The sequence below is a fragment of the Puntigrus tetrazona genome, unplaced genomic scaffold, assembly GCF_018831695.1.
Source record: "Puntigrus tetrazona isolate hp1 unplaced genomic scaffold, ASM1883169v1 S000000234, whole genome shotgun sequence".
NCBI lineage: Eukaryota > Metazoa > Chordata > Actinopteri > Cypriniformes > Cyprinidae > Puntigrus > Puntigrus tetrazona.
This window is the reverse complement of record NW_025047902.1, coordinates 26,729-51,262: the sequence shown is the minus strand read 5'-3', so window position 1 is coordinate 51,262 and position 24,534 is coordinate 26,729. Positions and strand designations below refer to the sequence as shown.

At 41.9% G+C, this 24,534-nt stretch overlaps 1 protein-coding gene across 1 annotated transcript in view; it reads right to left on the bottom strand.

Moving 5' to 3' along the window:
• zeb2b (zinc finger E-box binding homeobox 2b) overlaps positions 1 to 23,509 on the bottom strand; it is a 40,126-nt gene extending 16,617 nt beyond the window's left edge. The window contains 3 exon segments of the mRNA XM_043230899.1: positions 2,438 to 2,541; positions 2,543 to 2,699; positions 23,473 to 23,509. Of these exon segments, the coding sequence (XP_043086834.1) occupies positions 2,438 to 2,541; positions 2,543 to 2,699; positions 23,473 to 23,494 (283 nt within the window). The 5' untranslated portion in view covers positions 23,495 to 23,509.
• Between the last annotated feature and the right edge of the window lie 1,025 nt (positions 23,510 to 24,534).

Genomic DNA, 24,534 nt, shown 5'->3' with positions numbered 1-24,534 from the left:
AACTACAATCTTGTGTTTGCAATTACTGTCCTTATATATATATATATATATATATATACATATGTATGTATGTGTGTATGTATATACACACACAAGGACTGTAATTGCAAACACAGGATTGTAGTTGATTTACAATGGGGCATGATTGTTTAATAAAAATAAGTAAAATGCTATCCAAAACAAAATAATTATTAATGAAAAAACCCCAAAAACATTATGGTACTTTCCAAGGAATTTCTCATTTTGGGAAAGTGCTAAAACAACTAAAACTAAAACCATGAAAATATTTTTGGCGGAAAAAATGCTAAGTAAATAAATGAAAAATACAAAAATAAAGACACAAAATTACTAAAACTTTACTAAAGAACTAAAAGAAAAAACTAAAATACCGTAGCAGTGATTGAACCCACACCGTAAGAGTGTACTTTTCTCTCATATGTAGCAGTGGATGTGGGTTTGTGAAAGTGGGTGGCCACGTTTCCCATTTCTGTGGAAGTCTATGGCATCTCAAACTGTTGGGGTCAGTTTAGGGTCTTTAGTTCAAAGAAGTGTGAGAAATCCTGGCCTAAAGACAGCCAAAAATGCTTGGATTCTCCGAGTCGCTGTAAATAATGAAGCCGGCTGCTCTCCTGAAGGAAAATCAGACTTCATAGTATTCCTAATGTCACTACCCCGGCTTTTTTGGGCCGTATTAAATTTTTAGACTAGCGAACGCCCCCTCTTTCTCTCGGCTCTGTGCACAGCTAGTTCATTAGCAGAAATGAATAGCGAAGAAGTGCTCATTTAGATGGTCTGTCTTCCATGGGCTCTCACACTCCTATGTTTCTGTCATACGCTTCTAAGAATCATTGACTCTTATTACACATGTAAATGGCTATCATAAAAATAAAAATTTCATTTAAGATTCTTAATGACTTGAGCAGCAGCCTGGCCTCCCTTAATGATTACCTCTCTCCTCATTAAGAGTATTTATCTCTCTGCGTCTCTGACTGCGCCTCCGCACCAATGATGCTTGCAGGAGGAAAGCGGGAGCGTTACACGGACACGCGACGCTCTGCTATTACCGCATTACCAATCATGCTCTGCAAACGGGCCAAAGCGCCTCCGACGATTACAGGCAGAAACAGGTCTTATGCGATAATTAAAGTGAAGCGTTCGGCTGTAGTTGCACTGCAAGTGAGAGCAGGCTTCAACAAAATATCAGGGACAACATACAGAGGAGAGGGGCGTGTCCAATGAAGAGTGGGTGTGTTTAAGCGGTGACGGGCGTGGCTATGATACAAGGGGTGGGTCTAGGATGTTTCTAAGGGAGGATGTGCATGACTAAGAGAGCAGAGGTGTGCAGAAGAGAAGGAGTTTGTGTCAGAAAAGTAATGGGCGTGGCTATGAACAGAATGAGGGTGTGTCTAATAGAAGGTGTGAGCGATTATGAGAGGAGAGGGAGATGTTTAAGACGGCCGTGTCTAAAATAAAAGTAGGTGCGTGGCACTACAGCCACTGATCGGTGTTTGACATCAAATTACAGCAATATCGTTTGACAGACGATGGTACGCCAGTCGATGACTGCAGCGTTGCTTCAAGTTGAAAACATCTAGTAAGAGAGGAGGGGTGTGTCTAAAGAAGAGAGAGGGAGTGTCTAAGAGGAGAGAGGTATGTCTAAGAGAAAAAATGGGGGGTGTTTAAGATAAGACGGGCATGTCTTAAAGGAAAGAGGGTGTGTCTAAGGGGAGATATGCATGACTAAGAGAGGAGGGGGCATGTCTAAGAGAAGATGGGCATGTCATATAGGTGAGTGGGTGTGTCTAAGAGGAGGGGGTGTGTCTAAGAAAAGATGGTCGTGTCTTAAACAATATGTAAGGTAGGGGAAAGGCATCAATGCATCAATAGAAGGGGATGATTTTTCATGGCTGCTTGAGTGAACAACAAGACACATCTGTGAATCTCCTCACAATGAGTGAACAACTAAGACACATCTGTGAATCTCCTCACAATGAGTTAGGGAAATATGATGAAGCAATTTAAACTGTACTTAAACTAGGGCAGCACTGACAAGTTTCTTTGTCAGTAAGTTTACGCAATAATAAAAAGCGATGTTAATATTAAACAGTAATGTACACCAGCAGGTATGTGTATTGTAGGAGCCAGACGTATGATGACGTTATAGTAGCGGTGTCACAATTCACAGGGGAATATTTTCACCTCTACGCCTGACACTCTGTTTCAAGGGACAAGGGGAAGGGGAATAAAACAGAATTGGGATTCAGCCTAAGATAAGACTGGTGTGTCTAAGGGATCAAAAGGTGGTTCTAAGAGAAGATGCGCATGTCTAGGAGAAAAGATGATGTGACTTAGTGAAGATGGGAGCATCCAAGATAAAAGAGGGCGTGTCTTTGATGGAAGTAGAATGTTTGTCATAATGAAAGTGGGAGTAACTCACCGGTACCATCGACTGATGCACTCAGCAAATCGTTTTCATGCCAGACGTTCTCTATTCCACTGTCCTTCATATCATCTTCATCATCCACAGTCTTCCTCAGCAGCGTGACCCAGGGTCGGAGAGGGCGGAGCCACGGACTCATGATTGACGAGGCTGACTGGACTCCCCGCCCCATTGAGCAAGCCGTCCTCCTCCGACACCAGAAGCCTATCCTCTTCTTCCGTCTCTGATCCAGTTTCTACAACGTTCTCAAAGTCCAACACTGTCAAAAAACAAACATATACAAACAGACGATCAATATCGCAGGTTATTAAGTTATCACTGAGCTTGTGCATGTGCGTGACACAACGAATGAGTATTAACCTCCTCTGGGATGAGTTAATAAAGGAAGGCCTTGCATTAGATTTATATTTATTTTCATCTGTGCATTGTTTAGCTTTGGTAAGCGAGAGTAGTATGCGCGCACACACACTCACACACAAAGCACGGTCTATCTTAACATTCCCCTGTGGACAAAAAGATTACACTTGGCATATCTGTTCCTAACATGATCTTTGGCTAATCCACTGGTCTGCACTTGCCTCCCGAACAACTGCACAACAGGTGCAAATTAAAATGAAAACGGTGTATGTGTGTGCGTATGTGACCTGGGCTGAATACCAATTGACAGGGGAAACAAAACCTTTTCAAGAGGTGTGACCACAAGGGTTTAGGCAAGTTCAGACTGAGTAATGCTCTCTGTGAGAGAAAGAACTCAAGAAAAGAGACAGCGAAAGAGGGAGGGAGGAAATAAGAATAGAAAAGCCAAAAGAATAAGTGAGACATTCAGGCTTGATGTGTGGTCCAGATATACCTTCAACCCATTTACATTCAAAACACCCTTCACACGCCCAGCGACGGACGCAATATTTCTGGACGGCCGCCGGTGCTGGAAGACTTCCACGCAGTCTGACCGCAGGAAAGAAGGTTCTGGAGCAAAAGTATAGGCTTCAGATTGGCCATTTCAACCACATGCGCGCAAATCAGAAACATCCTTATTCATCAAGGATGCATTGAACTGATCAAAAGTGACAGTAAAGACATGTATGATGTTACGATGGATTTATATTTAAAAACACATGCTGTTCTTTTGAACTTTCTATCCCTCTGTGTGTCCTGAAAAATCAAATGCATCACAGTTTCCACAAAAATATTAGGCGGCGCGACTGTTTTCAGCATTAATAATAATCAGAAATGTTTCTCGAGCAGCAAACAGGCCGAAATGAATTATATTTTAAAACATATTCGCATAGAAAACAGCCATTTGACGTTTTAAATAACATTTTACGATTGTACTCTTTTTACCGCAAGTAAATGCAGCCGGAAGAGACTTGATGTGATGGCACAAAGACATCTGGACATTAAAAGAGGTTCTGAAAACGAGTGTTCCTGAACAGGTTAGCCAAACCGGCTAAGAAGAGAGACAGAAGGAGAGAGACAGAAAGAGAGAGACAGCGCTTCCACAAAGTAGAAGTGACATCTTGAGAAGTTAAAAACAAAATCCATCAACTTTGTACTCGCTGCTGGAAGATTTGAAAAGGCCGATAAATAATGATGGGTTGGGTGGAACTTCAGATGGAGTAAAAACTCCGGAGCGAGAGCATTGTTTGGCTGACAGACAGCCTATCACACGCCGGTATTGTGCTCTTCAACACAATAATTCCAACCTGCTAATGTCACGGCAGCCATTACAGTGATTCCTCACCTCATCTCTAATCAGTCTTTTGTGTTTCCAGAGCGCAGACACAAAGAAACGATAATGTTTACTTGCCGGCTAAGTTCTCCTCTGATGACACTCTCTATTCGTCGGCATCTTCTGCGAGTGTCAAAAGGAACAAAGGCGATTATGGCTGCCATTCTGGCGCCGATGCTACCTGCTCCTCTGCTTTTGATTTCAAACAAATAAAAGGAACATCTCTCACTCCGATGCCACAGATAATTAAAATGACATTCCTAATTGCCCCAGTCACTGTTAATGTTGGGCTTAACCTACACGCGACCGCTCGCAGACAGGCCTGTCATTTCTGCGGCTGATAATCGCAGGGCCGTGCGAGATGGTATTGATTCCGATGGCCGCTTTCTCCACGCAAACACACACTTAGATGACGACAAGCCGAAGGAACTCAAAGAAGCTGAAAGTGTGACAAACTATCCTCACTCTATAACTGCTGACAAAAAAAAGCGCATTTAAAAGAGTCTCGTCTGACAAAACAGCACAAAAGTAATCCGAAAGTAATGTGCGACCCACATTTTTTGTTCAAAGAAACTCGATTTAAAACGAATTCAGGGCTAACTAACATTCAATAAAAATCAATTTTGGTTATTTAATTTGTGTGCTGTGTATATTTATTATAAGCACACATATTTATGTATTTATATTCATATAATATATAACTAACTATATTTAAAATATAAACACAACACATTTTTCTCAAACATATTCATATATACATAATAAGCACAGAGCACACACAACCTTTTATTTTGGATGTGATTATTTGCGATTAATCGTTGCCTGGCAATAAAAAAAACTGAAAAACATTCTCTTTTTCACTTAGTTAAACTACTTAACTAAATAAACTAAACAGATAAAATTGCATACAAACGAACTAAAGAAAAATATTCAAACGTAATCTTTTTTCAAATATTAACAAAACTGAAATAACACACAATATGTAACATGTTACGCACATAAAAGGAGCCTTTTGATATCCCTCACCTCAACTTCCTGTTTGAAAAGGAAATGTGTCACGGAAACCGTGCTCATCAAAACACAAATGCTGTCCCTAAAGAAAGAACTCCAGTCTTCATCATCAGCAAAATCGGTTTAAAATCCAATGTTATCTGCAAAAAGGCCTCAAAACGAAGCCAGAAACACAGGCGGGGGAAATTAAACAAAGTGTCCTTCTTCCTTTTCCTCACTGAACGCAGTAATCCACACGAGTTTAGTGCATGCTCCAGGCTGGCTCTCTCTCTCGCTGCGGCACGAGCCCGACCGGAGGGCCTCTCAGCGGTCAGACGCTAGAGGAGCCCCGAGACCAGCCTGTGGCCCTGACGCTGCGTGTGTGTGTGTGTGTGTGTGTGTGTGGAGGTGACAGACCCCCTCAGGTAAACCTACACGCTGCGCTCGAGTCGTCAGGGCTAATGGGAGGAGACGTGAACCGTGCTGAAGATAACCGGCCCTCCGCATGCCGCCTCACACATGCAGATCACCTGAACACCTTCAGCTCCAACAGATCTCAACGCTCCTATCTCCCTTTCACTTCAGGTTTAACAGATCGAGAGGGATAAAGATAATAATAATGTATGTAAAAATACTTGGGTTACACTTTACAGCAAGGTTCAGTTTGTTAACATTAGTCAAGTACGTCCGTTGACGTGAACTAACAATATATAATACTCTTAAAGCATGTTAATTAGAAGTCATATCTTCTAACTTGACTAGTTATTGGACCCGAGCAGTCGCCATTTTTATTTAATGTCAACAACTATGAATAAATACTGTAACAAATGTACTGCTCTTTAGTCAATGCATACTAATGGAAACGTCTTACTCGCTTTTATTTAAACTCATTTAAACTCCCCCAACTCATCATATAAGTCATATTTTTTAAGTGATTTTTTAACCTAGTCAAAACCTAACCCAACTGCACAATAAAAAAACACTTTTTTAAAAATGTCTGTTTACGTGCAAAGACAATTTTATTGCTCAACGGTTGCTCTTTCATTGCTTACAACGAGATCTCATCTCAACTTCGTCTCTTCTTTACCCAACATTTCTAAGTAAAGAAAAAAATCAGATGCAAACGTGTCACATAAGACCATAGATATAAATAATTTATAGAGCAGCAGATCTAATTTATAAGAAAAGATCTTTTCTCTCGAAAAAGCACGATTTGTGACTACAGTGTTTATCAAAACGACAACCTTTTTTTATTTATGTATTTATTGCTTGTGTGTCCATGAACCGCTTTCATATGAAGCTCTTCCAGATTGATATGGGGATTTGGGAAGCCGTGCAACGCCTCAAAAAAAAAATAAAGAGTGAAAGAAAGAGAAAGGGAGCGAAAGACGAAAAGGGGGTGGTGTGGTGAAGAGAAAGGGACAGAAGGGCAGCAGCCGAGAGCGAACAAAAGACGAGTGAAAGAGTGAAGCAGCTTTGAGAGGCCAGTGAATGGAGAAACTCAGCGATGTGTAAAACAACTCCTGTGTCTGTGTGCGGATCCAGGACGGCCCGAGCGGTGTGTTTCAGGAAGGGGTGGATATGTTCAATAATTTCTGCCGTGAGGCGGCCACAGTAGCCGGACTCTAATTGAATTAAAGTCCCATTTATATTGCGGGGCCGGAGCAACAGGCTGGAAAGGTTTAGCCGCTCGGCTCGGACCGGCCCGGCACCGCGCGCTTCCACCATCTGTGCTGCTCGGGTCGCCCCCCTCTCCGTCCGCGAGCCAACCAGAAACACATGCACACAAAAGATCTCTCCCACCCCGGGATGAATGACGCAATAAAATCTGTGTGCACAGGGCAACAATACAGAAAACCCCGAGCCAACGTGAGAGAGATTCAGCCAAAACTGACCAAAGACACATCGATGCATCTCAAAAATAGCATGCACATGCTTTCGTGCCTTGTTTTTTCTATGTATCGAACGCTTTTGTGGTGAGCTGCACTGAAAGAGTGTGATACGAATGCGATTTTTCTTTTACATTAAAGAAATTTAAAAGCGTACTTTTTGATTCGGTTGCATAATATATCTTCCCCCAGCTGTTTATATAGAGCTGGATGCATGCGACCGATCTCAGCACGCAGATACACTATACAGCAATACTGAACTGCTTCTTTGTTCATATCTTTGGTCCTACTATATTTTTGTCCAGCTCTAATCTGATAAATGCAACAAGGCATGAAGATGCATTATAAACATTAATAAGCTTTTATGAAACAATGTGAAAATTGTTGGTCTCTTGACAAGTTGTTTAATAGCATGCATATTACTAGAACGTTAGCCATTTATTAGTATATTAGTAGCAGATATCAAGCACATATTAATGCTTTATTCCGTTTAACCTTATTCTACATCCATAATCCCACCCAATACCTAAACTCAACATTACTTACTATTAATAAAAAGCAAATTAGCAATTTATTGAGGGAAAAGTCATAGAGTAAATAAGTGTTGCATGTTCTAAAGTGTTTGTAAACGTATAAACTCAATGCATTTCTTCCGTAAAGCTGCTTTTGAAGGCGCGCTGCTATATAAAAGCGCTAAAGCGGTAAATCAATCCATTATCAGATCGATCGTAAAGTCATTCTTCACATAAAATCAATCAATAAATGTTTGCACATTTACACACGACATTTTCAAAAAGTATCACGTCTGCGGTTTGGGCAGCGGATGTACATTTTGTCAGGGCAAGCCTAAATCTGAACTCCTGGTCCTAAAGAGAAAAAACAGGTCCTGGGTGTCTCGAAGGAGAAGCGAGAGGAGAGACGGGGGCATCGGTGCAGGTGAGCGGGGTAACAGGGGTATCTCCGGCTCTCACATCCGTCAAGCAAAGGAAAGGTTAAAATTAGAAAATTTAATTTATTTGATAATTTCCCAGAATAATTAGAGTTAATATGGGTTAATTAATATGCAAATCTCTCAGCAGATGTTCGACAGTGAGTGTTGCGGCAGAGGCAGCCCGTTCGCTCTCCCGCATGCGTTTGGCTGTCAGTTAGTGACCGTAATTGCCGTAACTAACCAAATACACACAAAACCTTTAGCGGGATAAAACGCTTTCTGCCCCAGCCCCGGCACACCGCCACTTCTCTCGCACAAAGACGCACAATTTCTTATTTTCTCTCGTCTGAAAGGGCCTTTTATGCGGCGGTCGTTTCGGCGGTGAATGAGGCGAACGTTCAGCACGCTTCACTTTACTCTCGCCGCTTTATATTTTCCATAAACGTGTATAAATATAAAAGAGGAACAGAACGACACCTGCTCTCGGGGTTGTTGCTGTCTTCCCACCTAAATATGTTCAGATGGGGCCGTTTACGTGAATGAACAGGATGAGGGAACGTGGAAATGCTCCTCGACTCTTTTCAACCAGGTTGCTCATCAAATATTGATGCAACTCCAAAAAGTCCTCAGCTGTGATCGCTTTAGTGCGTATTTGACTGCAGCTGATCTCCGAGCGCTGTTAAAACATTCATTCAAGTACACACACACACAGACACAGGAGCCTTTCACTGCTGTTTACCTGAAAAACACACTTCTAGACTTCTGATGCGGCAAGAATCCAACGTCATCGGCTGAGATACACGAACACGCGCTTTCTGGGGGACGTGATTTAAAGTAGCTCGACTACAGTCAGATGTCCTTTTAAAAGAGCTTCTTAAACTTTACAGGAGAAACTAACATGAAGCTATTGATTCCATTATAATCCCAGCAGAGGAACATCACAGATAAAAAGGAAGGTTTTCTTTGGAACAAAGTTCTCCAGTAACTTCCTTGGTCCTTAACGATGTTCTCAAAACATTAGCAGATTAAAAATGACGCGTACCGAATTCACAGGATGTTTTATTTCTGATACATTTTAGCTGGAACTTGAACTTTTTTTTAATGTTTCAACATTCAGATGTAACATTCCCATATGAGAACGTAAAGAAATGATATGAATATTAACAAAAGGTTATTAGATCTAATTTTTGCTGGTAACATATTTAGCTTGCGACATTTTTTTTCTTTATAAAACAAAACTAACTAACAAAAAACTTTGAAATGTTCAGAGAATATAAAGAAAAGACGAGCATGTTATCGAAATGTTAGCTGGGAATATATTTGAACATTTAGTATAGAAACATTTGAGTTTAGAAAACTGCGTCACAAGATGAAATGATAAAAAGTTTCAAAAAAAAGTGGAGTGACGGAAACAAATCTTTAAATTATTTATGAATTGATTTATTTGCACAAACTCTCCGAAAGAGTTATGATGGAAATCACTTGATACGATTTAGCGGAATTAAAATGCAGAATGCCGCCGTTGACCAATCACAATCGAGTATCCCAGAGAGCCGTGTAATAAGGTCTGTTAATGCAGTTGATCTTCTCTCGGTGGAATACTCCAGGTCTCTTCCAGGGGTAAACGCCTCTCTGCCCTCCCCACCCAAACACTCTCCTACAGCAGACAGACACAAAGACACTCCAGCCTCCTTCCCTGCCCCCTGCTCCCTCTATCTCTCTCTCTCTCCCTCTATCTCTCTCTCTCTCTCTCTCTCTCTCTCTCTCTCTCTCTCTCTCTCTCTCTCTCTGTCTCTCTCTCTCTCTCTCTCTCTCTCTCTCTCTCTCTCTCTCTCTCTCTCTCTCTCTCTCTCTCTCTCTCTCTCTCTCTCTCTCTCTCTCTCTCTCTCTCTCTCTCTCTCTCTCTCTCTCTCTCTCTCTCTCTCTCTCTCTCTCTCTCTGTCTCTCTCTCTCTCTCTATTTCTCTCTCTCTCTCTCTCTCTCCTCTCTTTCTCTCTCTCTCTCTCCATGTCTCTCTCTCTCTCTCTGTCTCTCTCTCTCTCTGTCTCTCTCTCTCTCTGTCTCTCTCTCTCTCTCTCTGTCTCTCTCTCTGTCTCTCTCTCTCTCTGTCTCTCTGTCTCTCTCTCTGTCTCTCTCTCTCTCTGTCTCTCTCTCTCTCTCTGTCTCTCTGTCTCTCTCTCTGTCTCTCTCTCTCTCTCTCTCTCTCTGTCTCTCTCTCTCTCTCTCTCTCTCTCTCTGTCTCTCTCTCTCTCTCTCTCTCTCTCTCTCTCTCTCTCTCTCTCTCTCTGTTTCTCTGTCTCTCTGTCTCTCTGTCTCTCTCTCTCTCTCCCTCTATTTCTCTCTCTCTCTCTCTCTCCATCCCTCTCCATCTCTCTCTCACACATGGGCAGGTAGAGGAATGCGCTGACGGACGCAGTATGTAGTATTGTGGGGTTGTGTCTGTCACAGAGCAGTGTTATCAGACAGACAAACTATTTAATAAGGGCGAGGCGTTTGATCATCGCTCACACTCTTTCACTAAGCCTGCTATACGTGTACCTTCAAGTCAGTTGTGTTGGGAAAATTATGATCTGTGACACTGGCTATTCATGACATTCGCAACTCTCGAGAAAAAACAAACTACACACAGATTCTCACAGCAGAATCACGGCATGTTTTGCAGATAAAGGCCCGTAAGGTCTATTTTAATAAAACGGGAATCTATAAAAAATAAATAACTTGCACTAAGTACATGCAGATTTAAATGTGAGCAATCACGGCAAAATTAATTTTGCCACAGCTGATTAAAACATCAATACATATTGTATAGAGTATTTCCCCGATCCGCTTTTGTAAACGTATTTCGCCTTGCGCAAGATTAATAGGAGCGCCGCAGTAACATATAGCTCTGTCAAAGCAGATTACTGTGTGTTTGGAGTAATAATGGCTAAACACAATCTGAGATGTAATTATACTCTGTAACGGGATCATTTGACTGTGATTTGCTTTGATATAAATAAAGAATGAGCATATGGCAGACAAAGGTAAGGTGTGTTTTCCTTTCTTTGGAATAATTTGCGCTGATGAATCATTCACAATAAGAGCAGGAACGTCTGTTAGGCGAAGGAAACTGAGTGAGTCTAAACACGACAGTAGTAGCGCTCCGTCCAGTGTTCGGTACACATATATATTTTCCTCCTTATTCTGCAGCTCTAAACTATCACCGAGATAAGTACAAGCTGAGAACAGCGTTTTGAGCCACTCAAGGTTGCACTGCATTCCTGGCTCGCAGTCCAGCCTTTAGAAAGAAAAACCTTTATCTCTGTCCGACAGAGTCCCACCTGAAGATCAGCATGACTTTCTACAAATCAAACACACTGAAATAAAACCGTCGTGTTTACACGCAGAAGAAGAACACACACCGAGCCATCCCTAAACATGGCTCCCCGTGCACAGGGAAAAAGATCTCAGGAGTTTCTCCTAAAAATGGCAATAAACACAAATGGAGATCAGTAATGTCCGTAGTAGCAAAGTAGTAGACATTTATTTCATGCTAAGCGTAGTTCAAATCTATTAACTCACTGATATAAACATTTTAATGAACCATTATTCGGAATATTACTTGTGCACAATGCACATTAAGATTATAAAATATTAAATATGTTTTAACGACTATTATATGATCTTTGAATAATATAGGGCTTTAAATGAAAATAAATATTTAAAGTGTACCTTGCGATATTCCACTTTAGCACCATCAGATACACACAAGTATGTATTTAATTGGACTTTGGTACAATTAAAGTGCATTAAGTAAAATTTGTAGAATTGCAAACATGAAAATGCATTTGAAGTACAGTTAGCATGAACTAAATGTATTTCAAAAACCTTCATTGTTGACTCGCATCCGTGTCAAACTGTGCTCAGAGTTTGCAGAGATCTCGTTACAAATTCTCCCATAATCAAGTGCGGCACTCCTCGTTCACTTGGGTCTATTTGGGTAACAAAATTTATATTGAAACATATCTCACGAGCAAAGAAAGAGCAACAGAGGCTTTTTGTTTTCTCGGGGTCTGTCAGAAGCGAAGAAAAGGAAACGCCATTTATCAACCTGATGCTGTAAAATACGGAGGCCTTTCAGTGCGCATGAATGGAAAATTAATAAAATAAAAAAGCGCACAGGGCGGAGGAGGGAGGGGGGTGAAAACAGCCTCTTGGACGTCTTCCAGGCCCCGGCGAGGGGGTCACGGGGGGGTCGCATTCATTGTGGGGCCGAATTTTCCCGATGCGTTTTGGGCACAATGAGAGAGTGAAATCCGTGCGAGGGCAGGTTTTGGGAAAAGCATCTGTGCTCAGGTCGATTACTGTCATAAAACTCTGCCAGCGCCCAGCTGGGGGTCAGACGGATAGAGGGGACGGGGGGGAAGAGGTCCTCAGATGGTATAAAGATCAGAGCAGGACTATCCAGGTGAGAGGTAGAGCCCCCCGGCCAGCCCAATCTGAGCTGCTCATTCAGATGCTAATGAGAGGGTAGAACACATCTGTTCCCCCCCCACCGCTCGGGGTCTTTGTCACCTGAAAAGCTCCCCACCAGGTATCAAACAAGCTGCAGGAAACAGCCTCTTTTCATCCTGTTACCTCCGTTCTCCAATCAGCAAATGAGGCCCTGGTGACAACAGGGGCCCCAAAGACCCTGGCGGGCCACCGATGCCCCACACGCACCTGACACAGTTACACAGCCCAATTAACCCTTGCTCACCGACGAACACCAGCAGCAAGCTGTTTAACTCAACCGGCCGGTTTACAAACGCTCACCGGCGAGATAACCGATTAACTCTGGAAACGAGTTCGATGTCTCCGAGCACGGCACAAAACAAACACACCGAGAGACGGTCGAGTTCCCTCACCTGCCTTTTCACTGCCATCCTGAGAAACACACCGACGCGTTTAATTAGAGCTGGATGCTGCGACGCCCCACGCTCTGTCACACAAGACCCGCTCAACCCAAATAACGACCTGAGACAGACAGCCCCGCGGCACGCTGGCGGACCCCCCGCCAAGCTTTCTTATGCTAAATGCGCCTCTCTTAAGCCTAATCTTCAGCTGGGCCGCTTAAACACAACAGCACGCTGCACCTTTACTGCAGAACGGAGGCCGTTAGCATGACAAAGATACTCATATTCATATGCTGAATGTTGAGACAATGAGCTAAACTGCATAATAGATCATATCTGAAAGGTATTTGCAAAGCTGCAATCAAATCAAGCAAATGTTGAACTCGTAAAATGTGAGTGATTTTGTGTTAAATATACTGATATAGTCTGGCTGCGGTAACAAAAATAGTCAAATTTCCAATGCAGCAAAGGTATACAAAACCCAACATGCATGCTGACTTGCCATATTACAGCATCATTTATCATTTTTTTTTCAAAATGCGACCCTATCATCCATGTGTATGTTACAAAAAATACCTTTAAATGTAATAAAACTGTTTCTACTCTCTTGTGATGCATGCGGGACTTCTCCATTCATTTTCTGCAAGCTCATGCTCATCTGCCTCATATAATACTCTGTAGGCATGGCAAGATTCACTGAATCATCGGCTTAAAACTTAATGATGCAACCCGATTTAAAAAAATGTGCATCTGAAACAAGTTGGCATTTGTGTCACGATGCATCGTTTCTAACATATCTGCATTGGTATTATATTTGTGCTGTTCAAGAAAGTGACCAATAATTTGAGACAAATATTGCATATGTAGCTTGATTTTTTCCTATCTAAACTGTTTCACTCATCACCGCCGCCGACACGTGAATATGATGTATCACAACACGGAGATCACATAGAAAATATATTAACATGGAGAAGTAGAGCTGCATTTTCCACCAAATAATAACAAAAAATTAAGAAAAAAACTTCTGTATCATATTTAATTACATAGCATAATTTTCCCCCATTGCATTGCATTGAGGTAAAATGTACCACATCATTGAGATGCATGTAGTATCGGCTTCAGTTATGAGATACACATGCCTAACGATCCAGCCTCGCTGTCTTACATTGGCTTGTTTTTCAGTAATCCACTACGCTCAGATGCAACATAAAAAAAACGAGTGCCTAATGCCTAAGTTCTCTTTTTTTTGTAAAGGTAGCATCAAAGCGCCGGTCTTTCAGCCAGTGGTGCACCACAATGCGAGCGTGTTCCTTACATAATTGAGCGTTCCTGTCTCTCTTAGGGTGTACGGAGGGGCCGCCGAGAGTTGCGCAGTGGGTAAAAGTGGAAGTTTTGATGTCCTGTCCACCTCTCTGGCTCAGTTCTCCGAGCGTTTCCTCCGAGCCGTTCTCTTTGATCACAGGCATGAAAGCCGTTTCTTGCGAGTGCAGGTACCTGGGGTACGGCTAGGTGCTAATTAGCTCAGCAGGATAATTGATGTGTAGATTACACCGCGAACAAATGCCTCGACTTGTTTGTTCTTCTCACTTTTCCTCCCCTTACCTCTGCCCTAATGAACAGTACCTGCCTCGTTAAAACCACGCTAATGCGCCGGCGAATGCACGGGAGGGCTTTCCCAGGTGAAAATATTTTTCAGAGGAGCGCGCAAAACATGCACGCTCCTGACCTGCAGAAATGCCTCCGCTGAGCGCTGGGATTTATGCAGGCAGCTCAAAGAATTTAAAAGGAAACAATTTCTAAATGAAAGGCCGTGCCATTAGAGTACCAATGGAGTTCTATTGTTACGCCCTGTAATGCCATTTCCTTCATCTTTTGTCTCAGAGAGGCTATTATTAGCGGCCTCTCACAGCTGCGTATCCGCTCAATAGGGTTTGAATTTGGTCATTAACAAGTGAATATCAGCAAACACATTTGCGGAGCCCCTGCCATTGCTAATAAACTAACAATGAGTACAAGCCTAATTGGGAAATGCAATGAAGAAACGGAGGCAAGGTGCCTGAGGTAAGGCAAGACGGCGGAAGAATAGACAGGTCATTATGAGGACGGATGTAGAGAGAAAAAGGTGAACAGTTGAATTGTCGCCTCCTCGCAGTTCCCACGGACAGCTATAATCCGTCTCTCGCTAGTTTACACGTTAAACACGTTATTGTGATTATGGACTCCGCTTTGCAGCGCTTCTGCACACACAGAAGCGCACACACCGGGCCAAGTCTGCGCCTGCGAGCCATCCGTGTGTTCTCCCAGACAGTTGACGGGTCTCCGGGTCAGAGGTTTCCCTCTGCTTGGCCGTTCGATGCACTTCCTGTCTGAACTGAATTCCCTGCGGCTGCTCTCAGATCTTTATTCAGACCGGAAGTCTTTGTTAAGCACATTATTTGCTCCGTATAGACCTGCAGAAATGTGCTACTAGAAGGAATTTCCACTCAACTCTGCGTGCTTTGTTAGGACAGGACGATATTTGGCTGAAATGCAATTGTTTGAAAATCTGGAATCCGAGTGGTGCAAAAAACTCAATCGCATTTAAAGTTGTCCAAATGAAGTTCTAAGCAATGCATATTGCCAATCAAGAAATAAGGAAGCTTACAAAACATCTGAGCTTTATTTAAAATCCTAATGATTTTTGGCATAAAAGAGAAATGGATAATTTTGTTATACCCATGCTACTCGTGACTGCTTTTTTGCTCCAGGCTCACATTTGTAAGTGACTTATCTAAAGTGACTTGCATTGAAAAGTATACATTTTCTAGTCGATCGAGCTAAACTGAAAAATAATCAAAAGGGCCACACAATTTTTAGTGAATTCAGAGTTTTGAGATGGAAGTCCGGCTAAAACCCAAACTGCTAAGTTTTTGCTTTCTCCAGGGATCTAATCCTCCAACAAACTCCATAAACACACTCCTCCTGCTTTAAGAAAGTGCAAGGAACCATTTTTTCTCTCGATATTTCTGCGCTTAGACCGCACCATAATCATCTTATACACGCTTTTCTTTGTTTGGGGATTTTCACGTTTCTCCTTCCAGAGAGATAAGCAACACAATAATGAAAGCTTTAATTACCCCACCCCTCTGCCCGCTGAAGGACGCGAGACTGTGTCATCACGGAGGGGGGGGGAAGCAGATTGTGCCAGAGCTAAGAAAAACTGTATTTGGACTCCTTGCCGAAGCCGGAAAAAAAAATGGTAGTCGGGCAAACTGGCACTTTCCGTCACCAACCTGATAATTCTCCCTCCATCCCTCACCCTGGAGGTCTTTTGTTTTACCCTCCTTCTTCCTGTCACCATCTCGGCACACAATCAAACGACGGCAGGGTTTACTTCTCTGTCTCAAAGAAAGATAGATAGAGAGAGAGAGAGAGAGAGGAAGACGGGAGGATGGGTTCTGGCTGGGGTTTCACCAGGTCACAGGAAACCTGGACTATGCAGATGTTTAACAAAAGCCTTTCATCTTCTTCTGCTTTGCTGAACTTCCAAGCGCCGGAGACTTTTAAGCACGGAGCTGATAATGAAACCTCTTTTCTTTCAGCAGCAGATATGAGACCTTTTCATCCAAACTATACACTCCCGCTATCACCATTAACAAACGCAAAACAGGTAATTAGAGTCGAGGAAACACATAATGGTGTTTCCTACATTGTAATTCAAGAGTGAAGTTGCTGCGCTGCTAAACCTGCAGCAGAAATAAACATCGGTATGTATATTAGGTGCTTAGGTTAAATGCTTTTTTTTTGTAATGTGGTTGTTATTATTCAAGAATAACCCGGACGTGAAATACTCTCTCAGGCCAAAGACAGATATATGAAGTGATGCACAAGTGTGAATTACACGTAGTAGATAACGGAAGACATTCATTTGTTGTAAATATGACAGATATAAAAAAAAAGGTCTGTGTTTGGGAGTGTGTGATCGTGTTTCTGTGTTCTGTATTGTAATCTCCAATGAGGCAAACGATTCATAATTCAGTGCAAAAAAAAAAAAAAAAACAATCTAGGCATAACTCTCTAATTTAGAGATAACAATCTAATTTAACTCTGAAACATCATCACACAGTTGGTTTACATTTTACAAAGTATGAATGCATGTTTAGGTTATTTTGTCTTCATGTCAGTCCGACACTTCCCCAATCAATCTGTGGAACGGATTCTTAGAACCAATCTGTTCACGAATCGGACTCAATCATTAAACAGTTCTCACATCAACAAGCCGTCTATCCATCTACATTTAATAAAGAGAGTATATAACCTGAAACAGAAAGTGTACTTCAGTCGTTGGACTCCACTGGCTGTTTAGTTATTTTCAGAAGGACAGTGTTCTGTCAGTATCACAGGCCTCCCACCAGCTCATCTTTATTAAAGAGCATCTACTGACACCCATAATAACCCAGAGCTCCATCAATCGGCTAAAGGACGGAGAGGGACATCCACCTGGGGACCTGGAGAAAAGCGGGATGAAGCCGTGAGGTGAGAGGACACACAGAAAGGGCCACCGCTACCGAAAGCTTTCATTTGTGACGGGCTTGTTTCTTTTTTAGTGCATGTGTGTGTGTGTGTGTGTGAGCCTGTTTGTTACCGCGGCTCTTATCTGCGCTGGTGTATGTGTAAGGTGTGAGAGGATGAAAGCCGTGTGGGTGACAGGAACTCAGCTGCGGCACGGCAGAAAGAAACTAATCAGCCTTTTACAGCTTGAACCGAGGCGGTTAGGTAGCCTCGCGCTAACCGCACACGCGCTAGCTCTGTCACCGCTACAAATTGGCTTCTTACAGAACTCAAGGTGCCAACGGACCATTAGACGCACAAAAGCAAGAGTTTTCTTAGCGTCTCATGTGAAAAAACCCAGCACCTCCCCGCCGAGTAAAACACACACTGTCTGCTCCTGATCAGGGATGTTTGGAGCTCTGGAATATCTCTGTTCTGCCGGAGCTAAGATGTTTTTTTCACAGGGGTGAAATGTTTAAAAATGTCAGTAAAGTCAACAGAATCAATTTATTTACACATCTTTCCATCAACCCTGTCTATACCGACGCAAAATTGTAATATTTACTCGATCGCCTTTTACTAGTGGTCCTTAAATCCTAATGTAATACATGATTCTGGAGCACGAAACCTTTCTTCAGTCACACAGGTGAAGCAATAGCAAACAATACATTGCATTGGTCAAAATTGTCCTTTTCCTTTTTTAAGACAAAGATCATGATTGCATTGCTAAGAACTTCATTTGGCCAACTTTAAATGCACTGTTTTTAACCAGTGATTTTTAAAGAGCTGCCTAATATTGTCCTATCCTAAAAAAACCACACATCAATGCAAAAGTCATTTATTCAGCTTTCAGATTATGCATACGTATCAATTTAAAAAAATGACCGTAATGACTGGTTTCGTGCTTCAGGGTCACATATGTCCCAAAACACACTACGGAAAAACTGCTTAGCATCGTTTCGATGCTTAAAAGTTGATGGTTTGTAATGGCATTCGTAGGGGATGGTTTCGTTTTTTCTTTCTTTTTTCCTTTTATGTTCCGGATATTAGAATAAATAAGAACGCAGCTCCTTTTAGCGCTACACAAACGTGGCTTTATTCTCTAATGGCTTGAAAATAAATCAAGCGCGCGCACGCACCTGCACACGCGGTAAACAGGTTGACGGAGAGGAAGCTGTCACCAATTAGCGGCGGTGCTAATCTGGTTGTGTCGAGAGGATTATACTCTGTCCTGGTGGGACGGGGAGAAATTTCATTTCCTGAGCAGCGTTCGCAGACTCTACCTGAGTCAGCGGAGCTGTGCACGTCAAATCCGTGCTGAGATAACAGTTAATCATCTCTCGCCCTGAGAAACTGTTTCCCTCCACTGGGCCGAGCACCCGGCGCTTCATTCCTTCTGAAAACACACGTGAAAATGTGACCTAACCTCTCACCAACGCCAACACGGGAAGCGCACCACCTCGCAGAACTCCTTGAGATCTTGCACACTTGTTTACGAGGTCCGTGCTGCTATCGAGAAAATGTGTTCAAGTGACTTTGGTCTGAATAAGACGGATGTGTTATACTACACTCTTAAAAATAAAGGTGCTTAAAAGGTTCTTTATAGTAATGCTATTGAAGAAGCATTTTTGGTTCCTCAACGACCCTTTCAGTCAAGGGTTCTTTCTTTGCTTTTTACAATCTCAAGAACCTCCTTTCACCGTGAATCTTTCATGAAACAGAATCGTTCTTCAGATGTGAAAAAATGGCACCGTAAAGTTCCTTTATTTTTAATAGCGTAGCTATTTCAATAAGTACTATTATTAATAATACTTCTGAACGAAGCAGGAGATAAACTGTACAGAAATGTACAATTTAAAGTCAAAAGTTACATCATTTTACATCTTTTTTTTTTTTTTAAATCCACATTTCTGGGTTCAAGAGCAACTTCAAGAGCAGCGAATGGGAGAGTAACACAAATATATTTTTTGCTCATATAGCAAAATGAAAAACTCGATAAATAGTTTTTTATAGTTTGATGCAAATATGATATAATACAAATTAAGGGTCCATAAGAGGAACTCGTGACTGAAAAGCATGGAGCAGATTATGAAAAACAAATTATTTGGAATAATGTTCCTATTTATTTTATGTAAAAGATAACGCGCTCTCTGGCTTCTTACAGTCTACCATGTAAACCCATGCTTTCTGGGTTTTATATTATCAACAAAAAGGGCTCAGCGGTATTAAAATGGCAAATATTATGGCAATGTAGTGCTCTACATATCAGGTCACTGACACTTTATCAATGTATGTCTGAAACACAGACAAAATCATTTTGCAGCGTACTGGCAAAGAAAGGCGTTAAATGATATTCTGATGGAAGGCAAATATTTGACTACCCCGAACAACCGCTATCAGAACAGAAGTGCTTTTAAAAACAAATGTAATAATTAAAGAAACTAGACGTGTTAAGACAGTATTAGTGGTTAAAACCAAAAACACAAAGAGAGAGAGAGAGAGAGGCTGCTGGGCTTATTGTATTAGGCATTGAGCTGTATGTGAGAGATAAGAGAGAGACAGATTCGGTGTGTGTGTGAGGCAGAGAGGTTCGAGGTACGGGCGTCTTATCATGCTGTTTTGTTCCTGGGAAAATCAGGTGGAGTCATGCATTCAGGCGTCATGAACGAGCATCCGAACACGACACTTCACATCCAGCGCGGCGTGTGTTCACGCGCCACGAGCTCTGCGCGCTTTATCTGTGTCAAATCGTATGCAAATAAATACTCTCGGCTCTAAAGTGTTTTACAGATTCACTACAGCGGATTCTGACAGCACTTCCTCGCATTAGATCTCCGCTGTCGGTTTTTGTCTTTATTTCTCGATTTTGCGCTGAAAACACACACGCTCCTGAAGCGGGAGAGAAAGTGTCCATCTGTCTGAAATTTAAGCAGCCTACACTGACACAAATTCCCAGAGAGAGGAGTGATTTCCTCAGGTTTAGCTAAATAATTTATGCTCACCTCACTTTAGCATGATGAAGCAATTTTAGCTTGTACTGCTGCACGCACACACACACACACACACGCACACACACACACACACACACACACACACACACACACACACACACACACACGCACACACACGCACACAGACTAAAAGGGAGAAATATAGAGAACAAGAGCAAGACTTCCTGAATATCTGAATAATTCAAACTTCTAGACAAGATGAACAGAGAAATGTTACTTTTCCTCCTGAAGTGATAAAACGGTGACCCCAGAAGTGGACAGCTACGGCGTGTCCATGAACACTCACTACCACTGCGTTCAGGATACACTACTAGTTTACTGCTCGCACCGCATACCACATTACACCACTTCCTCCGGATTTAATTTAGCACTCGATTTGTTCACAGTATCCATGCAGTAATTAGAAGTTTCAGTGGCCACTAAGAATAAATGCATAAATGTGACACTGAACCACGTCGTAAGTCGCTGAGGATTATTTCTAGAAACAGCCAACAATACAGTGTATGGGTCAAATCTACACATTTCTCTTTTATGCCAAAAATCATTAGGATATTAAGTAAAGATCACGCTCCGTGAAGACATTTTATGAGACGTCCTACCATAAATATATAAAAAATTAGTTTTCGAATAGTAATATACATTGCTAAGAACTTCATTTACACAACTTTAAGGGTGATTTTCTTACTATTTTGACTTTTTGCACCCTTTTTGTGATCCGGGTCATAAATTATAAAGCCTATTGTCTAAAAGTGCATTATTAAATATTATAGTCTGATCAAATAAGCAGTTCTATTATATGCTATAATTGATATGCTATTATAGTTCTTGATTTGATATATATATATATATTGTGTTTCTTAGTGATGAAACAAAAATATTTGATATTGTTTTAGTATATTTATTTTATTTTGGTTATAAATGTTAGTTAACGAACTAAATTAAAATGATAAATGTTAACACTGGCAACTTGAAAAAATCATTTTTGCTAGAATTATACTGTAATATCGCTGCAAATAAATAATCAAAATAGACTAGACAATAAAAAAAAGGCTATATAATAGCAATCTGTATATGCTAGTACGCTTTTCCAAACTTGCTCCACAGCATCCATCCTAAATATTATCCACAATATAAATGTGTGAGATTAGAATCACTGAAGCGTAATTAAAGGTAGCATTTAGATTTTCTGCATGTTATCCACAAGTCATCTTAAGACACCGTAGGACCATGCAAACTGGGTCACCGGCACTGTATCTGAAACACGAGCATCTACACGATCACAGGTCACTAAGAGATGTGATCAGACTCATGGAGGAACAGATCCGATTAGCTGAATGAACCCTTGTGGCCCGTTTAAGAGAACAAGAGATGTGCGGCAGACAGAAGTGAAGAAATCGGAGGTGTTGTAACATTAGAAGGTCAGATTGGTTTTCCTCCGAGCTCCGTACGGCAGGGATTTGTGAGTCAACAGCCCTCCGGCTTCCTGTCAGCGCTCTGAAGCAAACCACGAGGGAACGCTGGCCCTCGAACCCGACACGACCGGCTCGCAGGAGAACAAAACACAAACCTGCTCTCATCAAAGCGCCGTGAAACGCAAAAGGAAGCGAAGACACCCGCGTCCCGCAGATTTGAAGCTCGTGATGTCAAGGTTGTGGGTTCGACTCCCTTGAAACATGCATGCGCTCTTCGTTGGCATCGATAGAAAAATAAAGACTCCAAAAGGAGTTTGCAGCATGCGCCCTTCAAAATAAAGCAATGCCACAGAATAACCATTTTCATAGTAAAAATTCATTCGAATAATTTAAAGAACATGTTCGCACCTTCCATAGTTTCCATAGATCTTTAAAAGGGCTGCTTTTTCTGAGTTTGATCGGTGTGAAACGGGGCGATGTTTGCTTGCTGATGCGGACCCTTGGCGACGGGCAGCCAATCAGATATTAGGCAGCGAGCCTCGCACACGTCAAAAAAAAATGAGCATCATCTAAACAGCAGCGGTGCGAGAAAAGTAAGGAATGCCAACACAGCCACAGAAGTTCACAGAGATATTCACACTTTGCTCCTTTCTTTTGTAGTTTTGTCTTTGTTTTGGGTCGGTCACGCCTAAAACGTGTGGGAAACCCTAGGCGTGCTGATTTCGTCTTCTTTGCTCTCCTCGCGCTGCGTGTGGCGTCTGCCGTTGCTAAGCAACCATGACCCGCGTTCTCCGCGAAGACGGGCAAGTTTCAGAAAAGGATAAACGGATTTCCAGCACTAATTGCTTGCAGTAGCTCCGTGCGGCTATGATCAGCTGTTTCTTCATGAATCCGCAATAACGCAGGTACGTTTAATAACTTTTAACATCCACAGACTCTTTCCTTCACGCTAAATATTACTGATAGCGGAAAAAGTTTCTTTAGATTAACTAAGATTAACATTGCACTAAGAAAAAGTGGTTCTACGCTGTTAAAAGTAAAAGCTCTAAAAAAGCAGTGGTGCCATTTTGGACTCCCAAAGAACCTTTCACTAAAATGTTGCTCCAAAAACAAAATCTTAATAACTTTTATTGGTACCGCTTTACAATAATTGATTAATTAATTACAGCATTCTTAGTTAACATAAATTTTATCATTTACTAATGCATTGTTAAAATCTCAAGTTGTGTTTGTTAATGTTAGTTGATGCGCTGCGACATAAAATGAACTGTTATTAAAAAAGGAGAAGAAAATGCTATAATAAATGCCCATTTTTTGTTCATGTCAGTTAGTACATTAACTAGTGTTAACAAATGACACCTAATTGTAAAGTGCTTCCAATTTTTCCACTATAAAAAAACCTTCCACGGCTCTTAGAAGTTCTTCAAGAAAAGCGCAAGCGCCAATGAAGAACCTATATGTTTAATTCAATTAATTGGTCTAGTCTAAGTGCTGTTCACCGAAAGGTGGTTCTTCTAATAATTTTTTTTCTTTTTCTATTGCATTGCTCCAAAACCCCCTTTTGGAGTCTTTATTCCAAATCAAATGCGTGTCTCGAATGTTCTGTGCATCTGCCAAACGCAAACCATGCAAACACAGAAGGAACGTAACAGGTGTTGCACTTGACCTTGTGTGACCTCTCCAGTCATGAATTCCTGCAGGATTCGCTGGGAAAGAAGGTCGAACAGTCAGAGAACGGAGTTGCTGCATAGTATTTGGCAGGAACATCTGAACGCAGCGCTCGTTCGAAATCACAGAACAACTGCGAAGCACTCGTCGAGAAAATACTAGCAGGCTAGAAACGCCAGCGAAGAGAAGTGGAGTAGAGATGAACAGAGTGAGGGGGAGGAAGAGAAATAGAAGATTAAGCCCGATGTGTGTTAACTTTCATCGTGAAGGTTAGTGCTGGATATTTACAGGCCACGTTGGCTAAACAAAGACTGATATGCTGAGAGACCATCATAAAAATCAATACATCAGTAAACCCCCACCTGCATCGTGTGTGTGTGTGTATGTGTGTGTGTGTGTGTGTGTGCACAGATCACGTTTCTAAGGCTTCTGCCTACGCCATGATCAGAGCAAGAGAGCAAAACCTTCTGGGATTCTGCAGAGGACCAGCCCACACACACACACACACACACGCACACACACACACACACACACACACACACACACACACACACGTGTTTGCATGTGGCCTGTTGCCTTCAGAAACGTCTCTTCATGAGCTAAGGTTATAAGAACTCCTTATTATGAGATGCATGTATATAAACGCCCGCTTTATGGTTTATAGAGTACAATTTGTTTGTGTTTATTTGGCCCAGGAGTGCCGTATCCTATTCAAGTAGCTAGACGCTCAAAGTGACATGGTATTGCGCATAAAGTCACAGAAAAAGAGTGTTTGTTAGAAACGGCGCACAGCACAGTGACTATATTCACAATATAACACAACTTCACTGCCAGAAAACGAGGGTGTGAATTAAACATAATACTAATGAACAGACTCTGGACTCTCTTGCAGGCACAGACAAGAAACACACACACGTAAAATCCGTCTGAGCGTGTGTGTGTGAGAGAGATGTGGGGTGAGGGTCTGTTTTTGGCCCCGGGGGCTTGTGGGATACATCGAGAGAGATTTGGTCAAACAGTGTGGCAGATATGAGCGCAGGGCTCATAAATACAGTCGGCA